The sequence below is a fragment of the Delphinapterus leucas genome, chromosome 20 (assembly GCF_059928025.1).
Source record: "Delphinapterus leucas isolate spDelLeu-1000000601 "Yukka" chromosome 20, BTC_Dleu_Yukka2, whole genome shotgun sequence".
Classification (NCBI taxonomy): domain Eukaryota; kingdom Metazoa; phylum Chordata; class Mammalia; order Artiodactyla; family Monodontidae; genus Delphinapterus; species Delphinapterus leucas.
In genome coordinates this window covers 10,617,065-10,637,845 of record NC_143148.1, presented here as the reverse complement: position 1 = coordinate 10,637,845, position 20,781 = coordinate 10,617,065, and the positions used below count along the sequence as shown (strand labels likewise).

The following is a 20,781-nucleotide window of genomic DNA, read 5'->3' as shown; positions in this document are numbered from 1 at the left end:
TCCTGTCCATTTTTCAGATGAGAAAACTGAGGCCTCAGAAGGAGAAGCAACTTGCCCAACATGAACCCAGGGGATTTAAGCTTTTGAGCTTAGGAACTCGGGATCTGTCCTGATTATAGACTCGAATCTCTGCTCTGTCCCTCGCCAATCTTGAACTTTAGAAAGTCGCTGAACCTCTCTGCGTGCCTCGGTTTCCTCGCCTGTCAAATGGGGATCCTTATACCGAAGCTTCCTCGAATCAGAACCCACCTCCTAGTGATGTTGCCCTAGTGACAAGTGTCAGCGCAGGCGCGGAGGGAGGGGCCGTACCGGAGCCTCGGCGGGAGCCCCGGGAGCGGGCGGGGACCCGGGAGCCCAGTTCTACTTCTTCTCTACTTCTTCCCCGCTGCAAGTCTGAGGAGGGAAGGGGTAGAACTTCCCCTTCCCTCCCCTAGGCTTCGGCGGCTGAGTGACGCTAGAATTCCTGGCCAGGACCTGCGGCGGCCGCCCGGCTGGCAGGGCGAGCGGAGGAGGCGGCAGCGCGACTGGCAGGGCGAGCGGAGGAGGCGGCGGCGCGCCCAGCATGACCCGAGCCACTCCCTTAGCTTGGCCGCCGCTGCTGCTGCTGTCCCTGCTGTGGCTGTTCTGGGCGCCCTCGGGAGCCGGTGAGTGACCCCACGCGGTCGAGCGGCCCCTGCTCCCCCTCTCCCTCCCCACCCGCCTGGGCCCGGCCCCCTGGGCTCCCCAAGGCAGAGCGCACTGCCCTTCGCTTTGTGCTCCCCTCCGCCCCAGGGATGGAGAAACGCCGGGCCGGGGCAGACTCTCCTGACAGCTTCCCGGAAAGCCACCGGACCTTGGGAGATTTCTGAAGGGCAGGGCGGGCCAGCCTCCGGGGAAAAAATAAGGTGGAAGGCGACTCACGCACGCCCGGGCACCACACCTCTCGACCCCGCTCGCTACAAGCGGACCCTTCTCCCCAGCCCCCAATAACCCGCTGACAACGACAGAGGATGCTCGATGCGGGGGGAGGGAGCAGCGGCACATAACCCCGTTGCCGTTGGACCCCACATGTCTGACTCTAAGGACACGGCCGTTCCTTCATGCATGCATTCATCTCACACACGTTTATTATAGAGTTCCTACTGTGGGCAGCCTTCCAAGTTACTGGGGATACAGCACTGATGTCAGACGGCGGTGGGCTCAAAATAGCTTTTGGCGTTTTAATACATGTGTGAGCTCAGGAAAGTGACCTGAGCTCTCTGTTTCCATAAAATGTGTGTTGGGGACGGGGCAGGGGGTGGAATTCTACCTACCTAGTAAAACCGTGTCTTGGGAAGATGCTGAGCTAGGTCAGCTGCACTGGAGAAGAACAATAATGATAACGATAATTCACGTGAACAGTAACAGCACTGAATGCAGGCTCGGGGAAACCAGAGTCTGGCCATGTCCCAAAAGGTCTCAAGCCAGGCTCTGCCCCTCACTTGCTGGTTAGCTTAGGCAAGTAGCTTGAACCTGCAAGGCTCTCGTGCCCCCTCTGACCAATGGGGATGAAACTACTGGTGCTCCCAGTGTGGATCTCATGGGCCCTTGGAGAGGGTTGGAGGAGGCCTCACCTAAGGGAGCAGCCCAGTGCCTGGCACACAGTGGAGCTCGGGCCTAGCTATTACTCAGAGTACAAAGCCAGAGAAAGGCCACTTCATCCAGTTTCATCCTCATAGCGGTCTTGCCATCAAGAGAAGGAGAAGGAGACTCACTTGCCCAGAGCGGTCTTGCCTCATGGAGGGAGAAAAACCAAAGAAAAGAGGTGAGCCACATCAGGATGTCATTGCTAGAGCCAGGATTTTGGACCCAGGGCATGGAGGATGCAGACAGAAGGCAGAGTGGAAGGCTTTCTGGAAGGGTGACATGTCATTCTCAGAGAGGCAATTTGCTGAAAGCCTGGGTGTTTTCTTTTCACCCGTGAAGCCTAAGTCGGCAGCTCATAAACAAGGGGGTTCCCAGGAGACTCATCAGAGAAGGAGACTCACTTGCCCAGAGCTGCACAGCATGTCCACGGTGGACCTGGCATTCGAAGCCAGACTAGCATGCTCACCGCTCCACAATCCCCTCATGTCCAGACCGTGCCCTCCCTCAACACAGCACGCTCCAAGCACCCCAGTCCACTACCTCCCAGCCTCCTCTTCCTCATAACAATAATTATAATATTCCCCTGTATAGGGTGCTTGGCATATCTAATCCCTTTACATAAATTTCCTCATTTAGTCCTCCCAACGCCCTCTTAGGCTATAACCACCCCCATTTTACAGATGAGGAGACTGAGGCTCAGAGGAGTGAAACCAGCAACACAGAGGCCACAGCTAGTGAGCAGCAGGACTGAGAGTCAAAGCACTTAACTCCTTCTCACCTTGTTCTTATCCTTATTATTATTAATAAGGACACACAGCATTGTGTTTCTTGATATCGATAAAAGCCAACACATATTGAGGACCTACTGTGTGCAGGGGGCCCTGGGCAGAAAGATTTTCACCTGGAGCCTGGTGGATGAGAGATCAGGGGTCTTAATTGTAGATGGCCCAGGTTCAAATCCACCTCTGCCACTTGTGCTCTGTGTGACCTGGAGCACAAGACTCTGTGCCTCACTTTCCCTCTAAAGTGGGGCTGACGGTAGTGCTTACCTCAAGGAGCTGTTTAAGGCCTAAATGCTGGGAGATGTGTAAAGTGCTCAGAGCAGCCCCGATCTTTGTAAGCAACCCATGAATGTTAACTGTTCTTAGTCCCATTTTACAAACTAGGAAAAAGGATCAGAGAGGTTAAGGAAACTGCCGGAAGCCTCACAGCAGAGATCTGAGGGGATCCAAAATGCTGGGGCTATGATCACCTCCCTTCTTGTGCTAGGATCCCCTACAAACATTTTCCCAACCTGAGTCCGCACAGAGGAATAGCAGTAATACTTTATTTCATGTACTCTAAGACCTAGAGTTTCTTCCCCTTTCCACACCTCTAAATCCAGGATTCTCTAACCACTGAGGACGGGTCGTGCTGTAAATGACATCTTAAAATTGATGACTCAGGGGTGATGAAAAAGTTTGTGGTGGTTGCACAACACCGTGAATGTACTTCCTGCCACTGAACTGTACATTTTAAAATGGTTTAAGTGGCAATTTTAATTTTTTATCCACAATATTGACCACAATTTTAAAAAGTGATAATGCTGAGATAGAGGAAATACGGTAATAACAGCCCGACTGAACGCGAGCGACCAGGTTGCAGACCCAGTCCAGCCGTCCTCACCCTCATCCCTGGATCCGGACTGACCCTCCCCACCTCCCTCTTCCTCCCCACACACACTCCCAACCAAGGGGCTCCAAGGCCCAGGTGAGCGACCTCCCAGGCGCCTCTCCCCATCCAGGTCAGGGACACCCGGGTGTGACTCGCCCCGCGTTTCCCCGCAGGGACCGAGACAATCGGAGTGCTGGCCCCAGCCCAGGTGCGCGGCTTCCTGGGCGACACCACAGAGCTGCCGTGCAAACTGCAGCCTCTGGGGCACAACGTGACGGTGACGCAGGTGACCTGGACTCGGCAGAAGCTGAAGGAGGCCTCCCGCAGCGTGGCGGTCTTCCACCCCACCCAGGGCCCCAGCTTCCCGGAGCCCGGCCGGTTGGAGTTCGTGGCCGCCAGGCCAGGCGAGGAGCTGCGAGACGCATCGCTGGCCGTGCGGGGGTTGCGCGCCGAAGATGAAGGCAATTACTCCTGCCAGTTCGCCACGTTCCCCAACGGCGACAGGAGCGCCCGAACCTGGCTCCGGGTGCTCGGTGAGCCGGTTGGAGGGGGGCCGAAAGGGAGGGGTGTGGGGAGGGGTAGGGAGGTAAGCAAAGAGAGGGAAGGGCCCGGGAGGGAGGGAGAGTCCCTCCCAAGCAGAGATTCCGCGGGGACAAAAGAAGGAGGTCGGGCAATGGTGGGGCGGGGATGCAGAAGGGGAGATTAGAGAGGGGAGGGGCTGGAGGACCAAAAGAGAGTACTAGAGATGCTGGGAAGTAAGATCTTGGAGATTGAGGGCCGAGGGGATGGAGGGGATGGAGGGGATGGAGGGGCTGGAGGGGCTGGGGGTGCTGGGGAGCGGGGAGGGGGGGAGCGGCTGGTGCGAGAAAGGGGTGGGGACAGGAAGGGCCCTGGAAAGCGGAAATGCCGCTTGGGAACCTCCTTTCCTCATCTGTAAAATAGGCTTAGTAACAACAGTGCCTTCAGAAAGCTGTCCTGAGGGTCCCGGGAGTTTATCCAGGTGAACTGCTTAGAGCAGAGGCCTCTGTGAGCTGGTGATAGGGGGTCAGTTATTGTTACTTCCTTTGGTGAGGAAGGGAGAGTTGAAATAGACAGACTGGGAGGAGGGGATTCTCATACCCAGTGGGGCGGGGGGGGGGGGGGGGGGACACCCTTGGCATTGTCATGGAACCATGTGTTCTTTTTTTTTTTTTTTTTTTTTTTTGCGGTACGCAGGCCTCTCACTGTTGTGGCCTCTCCCGCTGTGGAGCACGGGCTCCAGATGTGCAGGCTCAGCGGCCATGGCTCACGGGCCCAGCCGTTCCGCGGCATGTGGGATCCTCCCGAACCGGGTCATGAACCCGTGTTCCCCGCATCGGCAGGCAGACTCTCAACCACTGCGCCACCAGGGAAGCCCCCCATGTGTTCATTTTTATGAGCACCAGGGAAAACATGACAGGCCCTCCTCTTGGCAGCTGAGTACAAAGTCTCTGTGGCTCGTTTCCTCATCTGTGAAATGGAGATCCGCTATGAGGATGAATAAGAGCTGACGTTTCTTTTCTGCTTATGTGCCAGGAACTGTCCCAGGCCTTGCGTGAATGACTCAGGAAAGATTAAGCGCTTGGAACAGTGCCTGGCACACAGTACCCAACCAAAGGCAACTGTCGTCATTTCAGAAAACTTGGGACTTCAGGTCTTATGATTTAGGATGAGGGTAAAACAGAACCAATGAGTCAAAGAGAAATCTTCAGTAATAAGAACACAGGTACTGAGGCGAAAGGAACCAAGTGAAACCCCAGGTCTTGGAATCACCAGAATGATTAAGAAATGGTCAAGGTAGGGACTTCCCTGGTGGCGCAGTGGTTGAGAGTCCGCCTGCCGATACAAGGGACACGGGTTCGTGCCCCGGTCCGCGAAGATCCCACATGCCGCGGAGCGGCTGGGCCTGTAAGCCATGGCCGCTGAGCCTGCGCGTCCGGAACCTGTGCTCCGCAACGGGAGAGGCCACAGCACTGAGAGGCCCGCGTACCACAAAAAAAAAAAAAAAGAAATGGTCAAGGTAGTTTTGGAGTCAGACAGACCTTGTGGGGAGGTCCAGCTCTGTCGCTGACACCCGTGTAACCTTGAGCCAGTCACTTTCCCTCTGAACCTCCAGGGCACGGCTCATCCCTCCCTCTCCTCCATGAAGCCCTCCGTAACCCCGCCCCCCAGATTCAGGCACCCCTTCTGGGCTCCCCCATCCCAGCCTTGCCCACTCTGAGTCCTCACTGCCTCGGGACGTCTGTCTTCCCCTTGGAAAGTCCACCCCATGAAGGCGGGGTGGGGTTGTCTCGGTCATTGCTAGGTCCTCAACACTGCCCATCACAGAGCCAGGCAATGTGTCCAATTACCAATAATAATAACATATATTGAGCACTTACTACACGCCAAGTACCATTTTAAGAGCTTTACCTGCAAATTCTTATCACCGGTGATCCTCTCATTACACCCAGTTGACAGACAAGGAAACTGAGGCATGGAGTTGCCCAAGGCCACCCTGCTGCTCAGGGGCAGAGCTGGGATTTGAACCTGGCCGCATCCTGTCCCCTCAATGAGCCGCCCTCCTCTGCTGCTGAGATATTTGTTGAATGACTGCAGGTGAGGAGTGACCCGTCCCTTTTGCTTCTTCCCCCCAGCCCAGCCCCAGAACAAGGCTGAGACCCGGGAGATCCCGCGCAGCCAGCTCAGCCTGGAGCCTGTGCCCGTGGCCCACTGCATCTCCACGGGGGGTCGTCCACCCGCCCGCATCTCCTGGTCCCCGCCCCTCGACAAGATGGCCAATACAAGCCAGGTGCCAGGGCCCCTGCCCGGCACTGTCACCGTCATCAGTCTCTTAACCTTAATACCTTCCAGCCATGTGGATGGCAAGAATGTCACTTGCAGAGTGGAGCACGAGAGCTTCGAGGAGCGGGTGGTACTGCCCATGACCCTCAGCGTGCCCTGTGAGTGGACCCAAGTGTGAGCAATGACAGGAGGGTCTGCCGGGCTGTCTCTACCCTCCCCCACCATTGTCTACACTGACCCCCCACCCCACCCAGGCCACTTCCAACATCACCCCCATCGTCCTCACTGGCTTCCCTGATTACTGCCTACCCCCGTCCGCACATCGTCTACACCGGCTCCCCTGGGCCATAAACGGCACTGTCCTTCATTGTCTATACCAGCTTCTTATTTCTTTTCTTTTGGCTGCACCACGTGGCATGCGGGACCTTAGTTCCCCAACCAGGGATTGAACCCGTGCCCCCTACAGTGGAAGCACAGAGTCTTAACCACTGGACTGCCAGGAAAGGCCTATACCAGCTTCTTAGGCCACAGTCCACACTGCTCCCCGATTGTCTACCCTGGCCACTGCCTACACTGACGCCCCATATGGGCTCCTCTGAGGCCAATCTACACACAGTGCCTACACCTGCTTCCCTGGGCAACTGTCCACACTGACCCTGTGCACACTGCTACACCAATCCCCCACCATCTACACCAGCTCCCTTGTCCGTTTCTACCCTGCCTTACCAGCCATCTACACTGGCTCCTCTGGGCCCCAGACAGCGCTACCCTCACTGTCTACACCAGTCATGTAGGCCACCAGCTGTGGGGAGTTGGCACTGTTCCCTGTGTTGTCTAGAGAGGTGCCCGTGACCACTGCTGCACTGAAACCCTGCATTTTCTACACGGGTTCTCCCAGGCACTCTCTCACACCGACCCACGGCATTGTCTACAATGGATCCCCTGGAGAGAGGTCTACACTGGCTCCAGTGTCTATACTTCTCTCTAGCCCACTGTTGTCTACACTGGCTCGTCTATGGGCTGTGTCCTCCCATCACTGTCTATACCGAATACTCCCTCCCCAGTAGGTGCTGTACTGATTCCCTCAGCACCCCCCCACCTCACACACACACAAACACCCTGTCTCATTGGCCTTCCCTCTGGGGACTTTGAAAATCTCCCCTGTCGATCACATTTGAGTTGGATAAGCAGCAGGCTGAAACAGGGTCATCCAGGATTCTTTCCTGCAGGACTTATCAGAGCCTTGAATATACTCCTGTGTATTATGAGCGCCAAGGAGGCCTCTTCTCACAGGACAGCCCAGGCACACCAGGATCTGGCTTTACCCAGGAAAACCAGTAGAGAGAAGCAGGTCCTGAGAAGCCCTCTCTGTGCCCCACCTCCTGGCACCCTGCTGAGGACTCCCAGACTTCTATTCTCGGAGCCGGGGGGTAGAACCCATCTCCCCAGACCCCTCGGAGGCCTCTCCACCTTGAGCTGTTCCCCAAAACCCACCAAGGCCCTTTTCCTGTTGTGACATGAATCCCATTATCTTTAGGCCCCTCTGAAGGCTCTCTGTCTCTGAGCCTGTGTATCTGTTTCCCCCAGACCCCCCCGAGGTCTCCATATCCGGCTATGATGGCAACTGGTACATCGGCCGTAGTGAGGCCTCCCTGCACTGTGACGTCCGCAGCAAACCAGAGCCCACAGGTTATAACTGGAACACGTGAGTTCCTGGGTCAGAGGGGGGAGGGGCTGGGAACCCAGCTACCTGGGTCCTGAGAGATGAGGGGGTTGGGGACCTCGACTCCTGGGTCTGAGGGAGGAAGGGTGTAGGCAGGAAAGTAAAAAGAGAGCAAGCAGTTAACTGGAGGCCCCCAGGAAAATGTCTGTCTTGCATGTGCAGAGTTTATGAGGTGCTTTAGTCCAGGTGTGCTGAAACACCTGCTCTTTACGGCATGCCTGCTGTACTTAGCTTGAAGCCACATGATCCCCACAGTCCAGGCACAGTCTGCGCTATGGCCAGGCCCGGATTAAAGATTAGCTCGGCCGCAGGAGCAGCCGTCATCTGCCCGGGCACACAGCCATGGGGCACAGAGGTGAGCCTCCCATCGGCGTCTCACTCCCAACCTCTGGGCTGTGCCACCTCCCCAGCCATCACGTGTTACCTGCCCAGTCACCTCTCACAGAGCAAATACTGTCCCGCCCCCGTTCTCTTGACTGAGGGGCAGAGCAATGAGAAAATCTCCTCAAATTCATACCGAGGCCGGGGTTACAAGTGGGGAAAGATAAAGGCAAAGGGGTAAATTGTTTTATGTAATTTTTTAAAACTTATTTATTTGCTTGCTCCAGGTCTTAGTTGCGGCACGCGGGCTCCTTAGTTGTGGCATGTGGGATCTAGTTCCCCAACCACGGATCGAAACCCCCTGCGCTGGGAGTGCAGAGTCTTATCCAGTGCACCACCAAGGAAGTCCCATGTTTTATGTAATTTTTATTGGGCCTTTTTTTCTTATTTCAAAAATAACTTAGCATTGTAGAAACTTTAGACAATATGGTTATAAGTAAAAAGGAGAAAATAGCACCTGTAGTCATGTACCCAGTCACCTCCAGAACACCTCCACTGTTACCCTTTGTTATATATCCTTCCCGTCTTTTTTTCCAATATTTCTAAACAAAAACTGTGCTGTATGTACAATTTAAAATTTTTTTCTCGGGTTTCCCTGGTGGCACAGTGGTTGAGAGTCCACCTGCCGATGCAGGGGACACGGGTTCGTGCCCCGGTCCACGAAGATCCCACATACCGCGGAGCGGCTGGGCCCGTGAGCCATGGCTGCTGAGCCTGCGCGTCCGGAGCCTGTGCTCCGCAACGGGAGAGGCCACAACAGTGAGAGGCCCGCGTACCGCAAAAAAAAAAAAAAAAAAAAAAAATTTTTCCTCCATCTCACGAACACCTCTCCATGTCAAGGCACATAGATCTATTTTCCCCCAACACTTTATGAGGAAAATTTTCACACATACAGAAAAGTTGTAAGAATTTTCCAGTGAACACTCAAAACCCCTACCACATGGATTCTCCCTCTGATATTTTCATGTACTTCTTTAGCACATTTCTGCCCATCAGTCCGTTTCTGTCTCCATCTAGCCAACAGTCCTTATCTTTTATGCATTTCAAAATACCCACAGCCCCCTTCTTCATGGTGCCGAGATTCCATCATAGATGAGCCCTTCAATGATTTAACCAATCCCAAATGGGGATACGGAGGTGCTCTACTGTTTTCAACTATGCAAATGCCATGGTGGTGAGCATCCCCGTCTGTCCATCTCTGTGGGCAGCCACAGTCGTGTCTCAACGGTTGGCCAGAGGAACTGCCGGTCGAAGGTTTTCAATTGGTATTGATGGCTGGCCGTTAACCTTCCTGCCCCAAAGCGCCATGATTCAGGCTCACGAGCCACACAGCCGGGTTTCCGTGCCAGCTCTGCAGCCCAAATCCATGCCTGCGTCTCCTCCATCCATTAAACCAGTGTTTCTTGACTGCTTACTATGTGCCAGATGCTGTTGACCCACAAACCTTGGTAAATAAAATAGACCAAATTCCCTCCCCTCTCAGAGCTCCCATTCTGATGGGGGAGAGAAACAATTAAACAAGACAACATGGGAATTCCCTGGTGGTCTAGTGGTTTGGATTCTGCGCTTTCACTGCAGGGGCCCAGGGTTCAATCCCTGGTCGGGGGACTAAGACCCCACAAGCCTCAGGGCGTGGCCAAAATAAAATATATTTTTTTAATTTTAAAAAGTAAACAAGATAACGTTGTCAAGAACAGAGTGTGTCAGGTGGTGATAAATGCCATGGAAAAGACAAAGCAGAGGAGGAGCGTGGCCAAGGAAGGCATTACAAAGGTGACGTCTCAACAGAGGCCTGAAGGAGGTGAGGGTGGGCGGTATGGGTACCGATGGGAAGGGCATTCCAGGCATAGGTAACAGCATATGCGAAGACCCTGAGGTGGGAACATAACTGGAGTGTTCGATGATCAACAAATAGGCTACCATGTATATAGAGGCGAGAGCAAAGGAGTCAGTGGCATCAGGGAGCCAGCTTGTGTGGGACCTGTGCCCGTGCTAAAGAATTTTCCTTTACTGGAGGGCTCTGGACAGAGGAGGGACTTGGGCTGACTTAGTTCTTTTTTTACATATATAATTTTTTTTATTTTATTTATTTTTGGCTGCATTGGGTCTCCGTTGGTGCGCGCGGGCTTTCTCTAGTTGCGGCGAGCGGGGGCTGCTCTTAGTTGCGGTGCTCGGGCTTCTTTGAACCCGTGTCCCTTGCACTGGCAGGCAGATTCTTAACCACTGCGCCACCAGGGAAGTCCCCGAGCTGACTTAGTTCTAACAAGGTCTCTCAGATGCTGAGTGGGGGACAGAGCGGGGTGGGAGTGGGGGTGGAAATAGGGAGCCCAGTGAGAAGGTTCCCCCAGGAGTAGGGGGAACAGACCAGGGTGGTGGCCGTGGTCCTTTGCTCTCGCCTCTATATCCACAGTGGTCTCCTTGTAGATCCTCAAACACTACAGTTATGCTCTCACCTCAGGGTCTTCACATATGCTGTTCCCTATGCCTGGAATGCTCTTCCCATCGGTACCCACACGGCTCACCCTCACCTCATTCGGGCCTCTGCTCAGGCCCTGAGGAGTCGTCAGACTCAGGCTAGATTCTGAAGGTGGGGCAAACAGAATCTGCCGATTGGCTGGATGGGAGTGTGAGAGGCAGAGCTGGGGGAACAGGCTTGCTCTCAACTTGTACTGTAGATGGCGTGAGGGTTTCTGTATTCCCGGCATACAGCGAGTGCCCCATCACCTGTTATTCTAGGCCTCCAACTGAGGCCACTTCCTCACCCATCTGTCTCTCCTAGGACCATGGGACCCCTGCCACCCTCTGTTGTGGCCCAGGGCGCCCAGCTCCTGATCCATACCGTGGACGAGTCCATCAACACGACTTTCATCTGCCTTGTCACCAACGCCCTAGGGACTGGCCAGGCAGAAGTGACCGTCCTGGTCACAGGTAAGAAGCCCCCTGGGTGGGGAGAACAAAAAGATCAAAAGAGGAAATCGCGGTAGGATTCCCTCTGAAGGAGGAGTTTAGAGGTGGTCCCTGGTTAAACGAGTCCCTCAGCCACAAGAATGCTCTCTAGCTCCCATCCTTCCCCTAAGCCCCCTCACGGAAGGTTCAACAGGATCAGCTTTACTCTCTGTTAACTCAACATCTGTACCATTGGAACCACTGTATAGCCACCTGGACACAGCCCCTCTGCAAACCCAGGCTGGGGTAGTTGCGTGATGCCTTTTCCCAATGGACTCAGGAAGGCCTTTCCAAGTGTATTGGACAGAACTCTATCACTTGCAGTTGATAGAAGCACAACTCAAAACAGTCCAAGCAAAAATGGGACGTTATTGGAAAAACACCTTCAGGTATGGATCCAGGTGCTCCAACTATGTAACCCAGGAACTTTTCTTGACCTCTCTTGTCTCTGCTTTTCTCTATGCTGGCTTTATTCCCTGGCAGCCTTTCCCCTCAGGAAGGTAAGATGGTCCTCAGCAGCTATAGGCTCACAGCCCACCAGTTTAGAAATCCCAAGGGAAAGAATATACCACTTTCAATAATCTAGCCAAAATCCCAGGGCTGGCTCTCATTGGCTCAACTTAAGTCACAGAACACCCCCACCCCCATGAACCAATCACAGTAGCCAGGGAGAATGGAATGCTCTGATTGGCCAGGCCCAGGTCAAAGTCCCATCCTAGGAACCAGAGGGTGGGGTCAAGTCCACCTAAACCATATAGACTGAGGGAAGCAGAGTGGTAGCTTCCTTAAAAAACGAAGGGTAATATTTTGGGGGCAGGTAAAAAGCCCATAGCCTCTCATCTTATATCTCTCCTTCCTTCTCTTCCTGCAGGACTTCCCAGGGAGCCATCACATTCGGGCTCGTCCTCTGGGATCATTATCATCCTGACTTTCACTATCACCCTGGTTGGTCTACTCCTGCTGGGGCTCCTGATTTATTTCTGGAAATCCAGAAACTTCCGTGAGTCCCCTTTTTTTGCAACATCCCCCGCCTGTCTGCCATAAATGAACATCACCACAGCCAACATAATTGAGCATCTACTATGTGCCAGGCTCTGCACTAAGCCTTCCACGTGGCAGCCTCTCACTGAATCCTCACCCCAATACCATGAGGTTCTCTCATGTGACAGACGAGGACACTGAGACCAGGCAGTTTGATTCATTGGATCAGTGATTCATTTTACACAGTGGGAGCAGCGCCTGTAGGTCCTCGAAGGCCACAGTAAGGACTTGGCTTTTAATCCAGGTGACGCAGGAGCTCCTGCCGGATGGATGGAGGGTGGAATAACATTTAACCCCCACCCCAGCTTTAGTCCCTCTGTCTTGCTCACGACTGGCTCCCTCCCTGCTCTCACGGAAAGGAGGGGGGTGGCAGGAACTGGTGCCCCGATCCGAGCTCTAAAAGGATCTGATGTTCTCTCACCTCAATGGCTTTACAAGCCTGTTGTGCTGCCTGGAGCAGCATCCCCACAGCTCCCTCTGGCAAAGCCCTGCAGCTAATTCTGTAATCAAAAGAGCTACATTTTGCTGAGCACTTTCTCCATGCCAGGCACTTTCTGCGCACAACCCCCTTGAATGCTCACAACCACCCTGCAAAGAGAGTCCCTCTATGAGCCCATTTTACAGATGAGGAAATGTTTGCTCAGAGAGGTGATGTCACCGGCCAGCTGGCACACAGCTGGAAAGTCAAGAGTAGAAGGCAGTTCTGTTGGCTACAAAGCTTTGTTCCTTCAACCACTAAACAAAATGGCCTCCTCACATCCCAGCGGGAGGCCCCCTCCTCCAGGAAGCCCTTCCTGATCTTTCCCGAAATGAGCCAAGCACCTGCTCTGGGCTCCTCCACCCCAGCCTTACCCACTCAGGGACATCACTGTGTGGGGACTTGTCTGTCTCTCCAGTGGACCGGGAGCCCCGGGAGGGCAGAACTAGAAGTGTCATGGTCATGGCTATGTCCTCAGCACCACCTACCACAGGGTCGGGCACAAAAGAGGCATTTGAGTAAGTGTTTGCTGAACGCATGACGTCCAGAGCCAGACTACCTGTATCTAGCCCACACTCTACCGCTTCATTGCGTCACCATGGGCAAATGCCTTACTCTCTATGACTCAGTTTCCTCCTCTGTGAAATGGGAGTGACTGTACCTTATAATATAGGTACAGTACTTAGTGCAGCATTTGGCACCCTGTAAGCCACACACTGGGTGTATATATAAGCTATGATTATTATCACTATTACTAATACGCCTATTGTTATTACCGCAGGCACCATGAGAAGAGGGATTTTTGTCTATTTTGCTCACCACATCCATATCCCCGGCACCCAGAATGCACCTGGCACAAAGTAGACATTTTCTATTTGCTGAATAAATCCCTGTTTGATGGTTGAGGAAACTGAGGCACAGAGAGGTTAAGCCAATTACCCATGGTCACACAGCTGCTAAAGGACAGAGCTGGGATTTGAACCCTTCCATCTGGTTCCAGAGCCTGCGCTCAGTAAATATTTATGTATACTTAATAACTGAATGAATAACTAGATGAAGCCTATACCCCAGTTGTGTTTTATACACGTAGAAACCATTCGGGGAAGCGATTCCCCCACATCAGTAGCAGAGCCAGGACTTAGAGTTCAGGGGGCCTGGTCACCCACACGTGCCTTCTTCCCATACCTTCCAGCATTGTCATTCACTTCTGACCACTTCTCCTCCTGTCTCCTCAGGTTGGAACCGGCACAGCTCGTCTGCTAATGGGGTAGGTGTGGTGATGGAGCTGAGAAGGGTATGGGGGAATTCTGCATGAACCACAGATTAATCACTGTGGGCTTTCCCAAGGAGGGGCCAGGCCTCTCTGGGCACCTGCAGCACCTAACCAAAAGCCAGCATGGCCTCAGGAGTCAGGTCCTGGATCTTTTCTTCAAAGGCCTCGAGCATCAGTTCCCAAACCCTTCCTGCTGGGCAGAATCCCCCGTAAGGTTTGCTGAAACGCAGGTTCCAGGAACTCCCTGGCGGTCCAGTGGTTAGGACTCCACGCTCTCATTGCCGAGGGCCCGGGTTCAATCCCTGGTCGGGGAACTAAGATCCCACAGGCCACACGGTGTGGCTGGCACGCATGCATGCATGAATAAATACATACATACATACATACATACATACTGCAGGTTCCTGGGCTCCACCCGCTGAGAGTGGTCTGGTGGGTCTGTGCTGGCGCCTGGGGACCTGAATTTTCATAGGCACCCCGTCCCTCCCCTCCCTACTCATGACCACACCTGGAGAAGTGCTGCCCTGGCTTCCAGGGGTGGGGAGAGGGGCAGGCCTGCAGCTCTCTGCATGCTGGGCTTCAGCAGGAAGCACTGTTTTGGAAGGGCCTGAGGCTAAAGTTTGTGTATTCCCCCTTCCAGAATGTCATCTATTCAGCTGTTGGCTGTAATGCCAGCTCTCCGCAGGATCCACCGACAGAGGGCACGAGGTGACAGCGTCGGGACTGAACAGAGAGAGTCCTCACTGGAGCTGGTGAGGAAGTGGGCCTCGCAGCTGGACACCCACCCCACCTCAATGGATGACGTCTCCCTCCAAAGAGACCGGCCACCCTTCCCGTGCCAGACCTCAAGAGTGTCCCCTCTGCCTCATAACACAGTTCAGGGGTCCTCAAGACCAACCCTCAGGTTGAGTCACTCAGTGTAAGGAGTCACAGAACTCAGGAAAGCTGTTTACACACGGTTACGGTTTACTACACTGCAAGTGTGACAGAGAGTTCAAACTGTCTGTTGGAGAAAATACCTTAGGGAGATAGAGACCTTGGGGCAGAATGCAGGGCATGAGCCACTCTGCAAGAGAAAGTGAGAAGGATTGGGGCTTCTCTCTAGGCAGATGGGAGAAGGCAGAACAGAGAAGGATGGGAAAGAGATGCGACCCAGCAGCATGGGAGTGGTAAGGGGGTGACAAGGCCAGTGGGGCTCCACAGCGTCAGGGACACAAAGGGATACTGGTTGCCTTGCTGCCACATAAACCCCTTGTCCGTCCCCAGCCCCCAAACACCTCATTAAAGTTTATTTATTACACCTCAAGTGGCTGTGTGCAAGGGGATCTTTTGTGGGAATTGAGGAGGGACAGAGTTTTGCATGGACCGTCACCATGTGAGACAGAACCAAAGGCATGGAGGGAAGACCTTGGATCAAGAGGACCACAAGGACACGAATCCCCAGGGTTCTCAGACACCAGGGGGAGAGCCTGTCTTACTTCTCTCTATATATATCTTTTTTCAATTCTTTTAACTACAAAATACAGGCATACCTCGGAGATATCGCGGGGTCAGTTCCAGACTATCGCGAAAAAGCAAGTCACGCGGATTTTTTGGTTTCCCTGTGCATATAAAAGTTATGATGGAAATTCCCTGATGGTCTAGCGGTTAGGATTCAGCGCTTTCACTGCCATGGCCCGGGTTCAATCCCTGGTCAGGGAACTGAGATCCCACAAGCCATGCGGCACAGCTAAACAGAAAAAAAAAAAAAAGCTATGTTTACACTATACTGTAGTCTCTTAAGTGTGCAATAGCATCATGTCTAAAAACAATGTACACACGTCAGTTTTAAAATGCTTTATGGCTAAAAAACGCTAACCACCATCTGAGCCTTCAATAAGTCGTAATCTTTTTGCAACAGTAACACCAAAGATCATTTCTGTCATCTCTATGTTACCCCAACTTTTAAAAATTAATAACGTGATATACCCAAAAACCATTGAACTGTATGCTTTAGGCAGGGGAATTGTATTACCACAAACTTGGTGGCTTGAAAAAACACAAAATTATTTGTTTACAGTTCTGGAGGCCACAATTCTGAAGTGAGTTTCAGGGGGCTAAGATCAAGGTGTCGGCAGGGCTGGTTCCTTCTGGAGGCTCCAGGGGAGAGGCCCTTTCCTTGCCTTTCCAGCTTCTAGAGGCGGCCAGCCTTCCCCGGCTTACGGCCCTGCATCACATCACTATCTTTCTCGCTGCTACATCATCACATTGCCCTCTTCCTTCTTTGACCTTCCTGCCTCCCTCTTTCCCCTATGAGGACCCTTGTTATGACATTTAGGGCCCACCTGGACAATTCAAGATTAACTCCCCATCTCAAGGTCCCTAACTTAATCACATCTGCAAAGTCCCTTTTGCCATGTAAGGGGACATATTCACAGGTTCCAGGGATTAGGATCTGGATATCTCTGGGGACTCATTATTCTATCTGCCTTCTACCCTGGGCCCCTGCTCCATCTCAGATAACCGTGGAACTACTTCCTGGTAAGTTTATTGATGCACAAACATATACATATATATTCTCTTCCCCACGATAGGTAACATCCCATACACACTGCTCTGACCTTGCTTTTATTACTGAAGTCTTCTGGAAATTCAGAGAGAGCATCTTCAGCCTTTCTATAGCCACACAGCCCTCCTCCACAGGGGAATGTCCAGGAGTTTTTCAACCAGGCCTCTATGGATGGGTATTTGTGTTGTTTCCACCCTTTTACTACTAGTACCATGTTGCAGTGCATGACCTTGCATGTGTATTGGGACACACCCTGGAGGTGGAATTGCCAGATCAAAGAGCAGAGCCCCTGTCGTTGTGACAGACACTGACAAATGGTCCCCCAGAGAAGTCATGGGTCTCTGTCCCTACCAGTGATGGACGTGACAGCCTGTCTGGGGGGGAAGATGTGTGGATTTCACAGAGCCCAGAGTCAAGAGTGGACCCAGAATTTTGGTATAGATGTTGTGTAAACTTCACATTAGACTGAGAAAACCACACTTATCCACATTGGAGAATGGGGAGGAGAGGGTCTGATGAAGATCGTGGAGAGGCTTAGAGAGCCCCAAACCCTCCCCATCCCCAGCTGCTTCTGCACAGAGTAAGTGGAGCGGGGGCTCAAACCAAACCAATACCATCCTGCTTTGAGTTACTGCAAGATCCCCAGAAACCTCTGGACTGCAGATTTCTCAGGGTGAGAATGCCTACGCTACTGACATCTAACTTATTAAAAAATGATGAGGACTTCCCTGGTGGCGCAGTGGTTAAGAATCCACCTGCCAGTGCAGGAGACACGGGTTCGAGCCCGGGTCCGGGAAGATCCCACATGCCGCGGAGCACCTAAGCCCATGCGCCACAACTACTGAGCCTGCGCTCTAGAGCCCGCGAGACACAACGACTGAGCCTGCACGCCTAGAGCCCGTGCTCCACAACAAGAGAAGCCACCGCAACGAGAAGCCCGCGCACCGCAACGAAGAGTAGCCCCGGCTCACCGCAATTAGAGAAAAGCCCACGCATAGCAACAAAGAGCCAATGCAGCCAAAAATAAAATAAAAATTCATTTAAAAAAAATGATGAAATGACCCAGGAATTCCACTCCTAGGCAGATACCCAAAAGAACTGAAAACAGGTACTTAAATACGTATGTGTACACGAATGCTCATGGCAGCGATGTTCACAACAGCTCATCGTGGAGACAACGAAAATGGCCATCAACAGATGAATGGATCAACAAAATCTGGTCTATCCATGCAAGAGAATATTATCCAGCCATGAAAAGGGATGGAGGACTGATCCACACTACAAACTTGGAAACATGATGCTAAATGAAAGAAGCCAGGCACAAATGGTTACATCGTGCATGATTCAGTTTCTATGAAATAGCCAATATAGGCAAATCCATAGAGACAAAGAGATATGGGAACATATGTATATGTATAACTGATTCCCTTTGTTATAAAGCAGAAACTAACACACCACTGTAAAGCAATTATACCCCAACAAAGATGTTAAAAAAAAATGAATGTATATATATGCATATATACATATATATATGTATATACATATATATAATCACCCTACTGTACAACAGAAACTGACACAACATTGTAAATCAACTATATTTCAATAAAACAAACAAACAAAAAATCCATAGAGACAGAAAAGACATTAGTGTTTGCCAGGACCTCGGACAATGGGGAGTGACTGCTTAATGGGTTCAAAGTTTCCTTTAGCACGATAAAGATGTTCTGGAAACAGCGGCGATGATTGCGCAACATCGTGAACGTACTAAACGTCGCTGAATTGTACACTTTAAAACGGTGAATTGTATGTGGGTTTTATCACAATAAAAAAAATTAATTTCGATAGAAACATTTTTTTCATTTCCCAGCGCTTGCTGGCAGAATTTTTAGGAACCAATTAAATTCACGAAGGATAGGTGAATCGTGAAAGAAAAAAATAATATTCTAACTGTTAAAGGAAAAAACTACTTAATGACACCAGTTAAAGCAAAAGGCAGACTTTATTCAAGGGGAAGGGGTCATCGCCATAGGTGTAGGGAGCATCTGCCATAGGGAAAAGAGATTGGACCCAACTCCAAATACAGCATGTGCACGTGGGGACTTATAGCCAAGGAGCAGGCTGGGAGTCAGTGCATGAAAAACAACTAAGAGGTAGTGATACAGAGCAGGACCCTGCGCGGCTCCTAGACACAGGAGCCTTTCTGCGCCCCCCTGTTTCTTGATTGCAGGAAATCCGCTTCATTCAGCCTCCGTGACCTTCCCTGAGTTCCAACAGCAGGTTCAAACAGTTGCTGATAAGGGAAGGGAGGGGATGCAGAGACGAGGGAGGAACAGTCAAAAGAAACAATAGTGCAGCCTTGGGGCAACGTCCTGGTTCCCCCTCAACGGATACACATAACAAGATCTTTGAGCTGTTTTGCTGAAGCCCCCACCAGGTGGGAAAAGTTAACGGTATGCTGCCCACAAGCACGGAGACTCCAGACTGGCTGGAACCAGAAGGTTGATGATGCCGACTCCCAATTACCTCACCACCAAACAATCAGAAGAATGGCCGTGAGCTGACCACGCCCTCTTTGAACCACTACTATAAAACTCCTCACAGCCCCCTCCAGGTTGGGACACACAGTTTTGAGGGCATTAGCCCACCATGGCCCCCTTTGCCTGGCAAAGCAATAAAGCTATTCTTTTCTACTTCACCCAAAACTCTGTCTCCAAGATTTAATTCGGTGTCAGGGTACAGAGGCTGGATTCAGCTTCAGTAGCCTTAAGGGTAAGAAGGATTCTGGCTACACTGACCTAACGGGATTCTTGCGGGGGGGGGGGAGGCGGGGGAGGGGACCCAAACAGATATCAAAGGTGATCAGATATCAATGGTGGGCAGTTCCAATTAAACTGACTTAGGATTCTTGCTAAAACTGGACAAGGCAGAGATGAACATAGAAGTCAAAAGTCAACCCTAGTTGGAAAAAAGTTCAGGAGAGCCTGAGCAGAGTTCAGTCAATGAGAGAATCTTTGTCAGTATTTGAAAATGCAACAGTGTGGATGCTTCAGGTGCCAATAGCAGAGAGCCCCCTTCCTCCCCCCGCCCCGGACTCCCCAGGCTGGGATTAAAAGCAAACAACTGGATTGCCTAGTTGGACTCCAGGTACTACATGTAGGGATCAGCTCTGCTTCTCTGCTGTTTACTCTGTTTTCCTCCACAAATTGGCTGTCATGCTCAAGCTGGTGCCAAGATGGCTGCTGCATTCCGGGCATCGCAGCCAAACACCTAGCTGGAGAAGAAGCCCACCCCATTCTGGGGGAGCTTCCCCAGGACCCTCCCCTCAGCTCTGATTGGCCAGCACTACCCACGGCTCAACCAATCCCTGGCCAGAAGAATGGGGGAGGCTTGGACCAACCAGGATCTGCTTGCTGGGGCTGGGGAGAAACCAGGATGAAGGCTGCAGGTCACAGGATGGAATTAACACGTGGTAGTAACAGTGGCTCTCTCTGGGCAGTTGGAAGATGGCTGAATTTTACTCTCTTCCTTCTGAGTTCATTCTGTCTAAATTTTCTGTAATAAACTTTGACTTTTAGTTATTTTAAGAGGAATCAAAATCATTATGTGAGAGGGAGGTGGGAAGGAAGGAGGGAGGGAGAGAGGAGAGGAGAGAGAGACAGAGGGAAGCTTCAGGAACTGGAAAATCTAGAATAACTGGCTTTGCTTTATGCCCTGCCTCTCAATGCTCACAGAACCTTTGCTCCTGAGGTTTAACAGTGAAAATTCATCAGAATCCCTTTGGCCCCTAAACTCCACTTCTGCTGCACACCAAACTCCTACCAGAATAAGGCCAGTTTGGGCAATCTGGTTGCGGCCCAAGACTGCGGCGGCTACACTTGGAAATAACGGCAGGGTTTGCAACGACCCGTCTGAGGCAGACAGACGGGAAATCTCAAACCTGCAGCAAAAAGGACTAAGGGTAGATCCTGGAAGGATTCTAACCCCAGGAACACCACCTCAAAACCTTCCAGGGACTTCCCTGGTGGTGCAGTGGTTAAGAATCTGCCTGCCAGTACAGGGGACACGGGTTTGAGACCTGGTCTGGGAAGATCCAATGTGCCACGGAGTCACTAAGCCCGGGTGCCACAACTACTGAGCCTGCGCTCTAGAGCCCGCGAGCCGCAACTACTGAGCCCGTGTGCCACAACTACTGAAGCCCACACTCCTAGAGCCCGTGCTCCACAGCAAGAGAAGCCACCGCAATGAGAAGCCCGCGCACCTCAATGAAGAGTAGCCCCCGTTCGCCACAACTAGAGAAAGCCCACTCACAGCAACGAAGACCCAACGCA

At 52.1% G+C, this 20,781-nt stretch overlaps 1 protein-coding gene across 4 annotated transcripts; it reads left to right on the top strand.

The window, feature by feature from the left end:
* The first annotated feature begins 355 nt into the window (after positions 1 to 355).
* On the top strand, positions 356 to 15,208 carry PVR (PVR cell adhesion molecule). 4 transcript variants are annotated; one of them, XM_022585418.3, is made up of 8 exons: positions 358 to 644; positions 3,432 to 3,791; positions 5,913 to 6,218; positions 7,648 to 7,765; positions 10,944 to 11,092; positions 11,982 to 12,110; positions 13,865 to 13,896; positions 14,543 to 15,208. In XM_022585418.3, the coding sequence occupies exons 1-8, from the start codon at positions 563 to 565 to the stop codon at positions 14,612 to 14,614; spliced, it is 1,248 nt and encodes a 415-aa protein (XP_022441126.1). In that variant the 5' UTR covers positions 358 to 562; the 3' UTR covers positions 14,615 to 15,208. The 4 variants fall into 4 exon arrangements, 2 of the variants coding, with proteins under 2 accessions (XP_022441126.1, XP_030617094.1); XM_030761234.2 differs by lacking the exon at positions 358 to 644 and adding an exon at positions 672 to 1,783; XR_004023054.2 differs by lacking the exons at positions 13,865 to 13,896; positions 14,543 to 15,208 and adding an exon at positions 11,320 to 11,499 and having other exon boundaries at positions 356 to 644; positions 11,982 to 12,090.
* Positions 15,209 to 20,781: the final 5,573 nt, after the last annotated feature.

Coding starts and splice junctions, on each gene's coding strand:
- PVR (XM_022585418.3), top strand. CDS start 563: ATGACCCGAGCCACTCCCTTAGCTTGGCCGCCGCTGCTGCTGCTGTCC. Junction 645..3,431: donor CTGGGCGCCCTCGGGAGCCG/GTGAGTGACCCC, acceptor GTTTCCCCGCAG/GGACCGAGACAATCGGAGTG. Junction 7,766..10,943: donor ACAGGTTATAACTGGAACAC/GTGAGTTCCTGG, acceptor TGTCTCTCCTAG/GACCATGGGACCCCTGCCAC.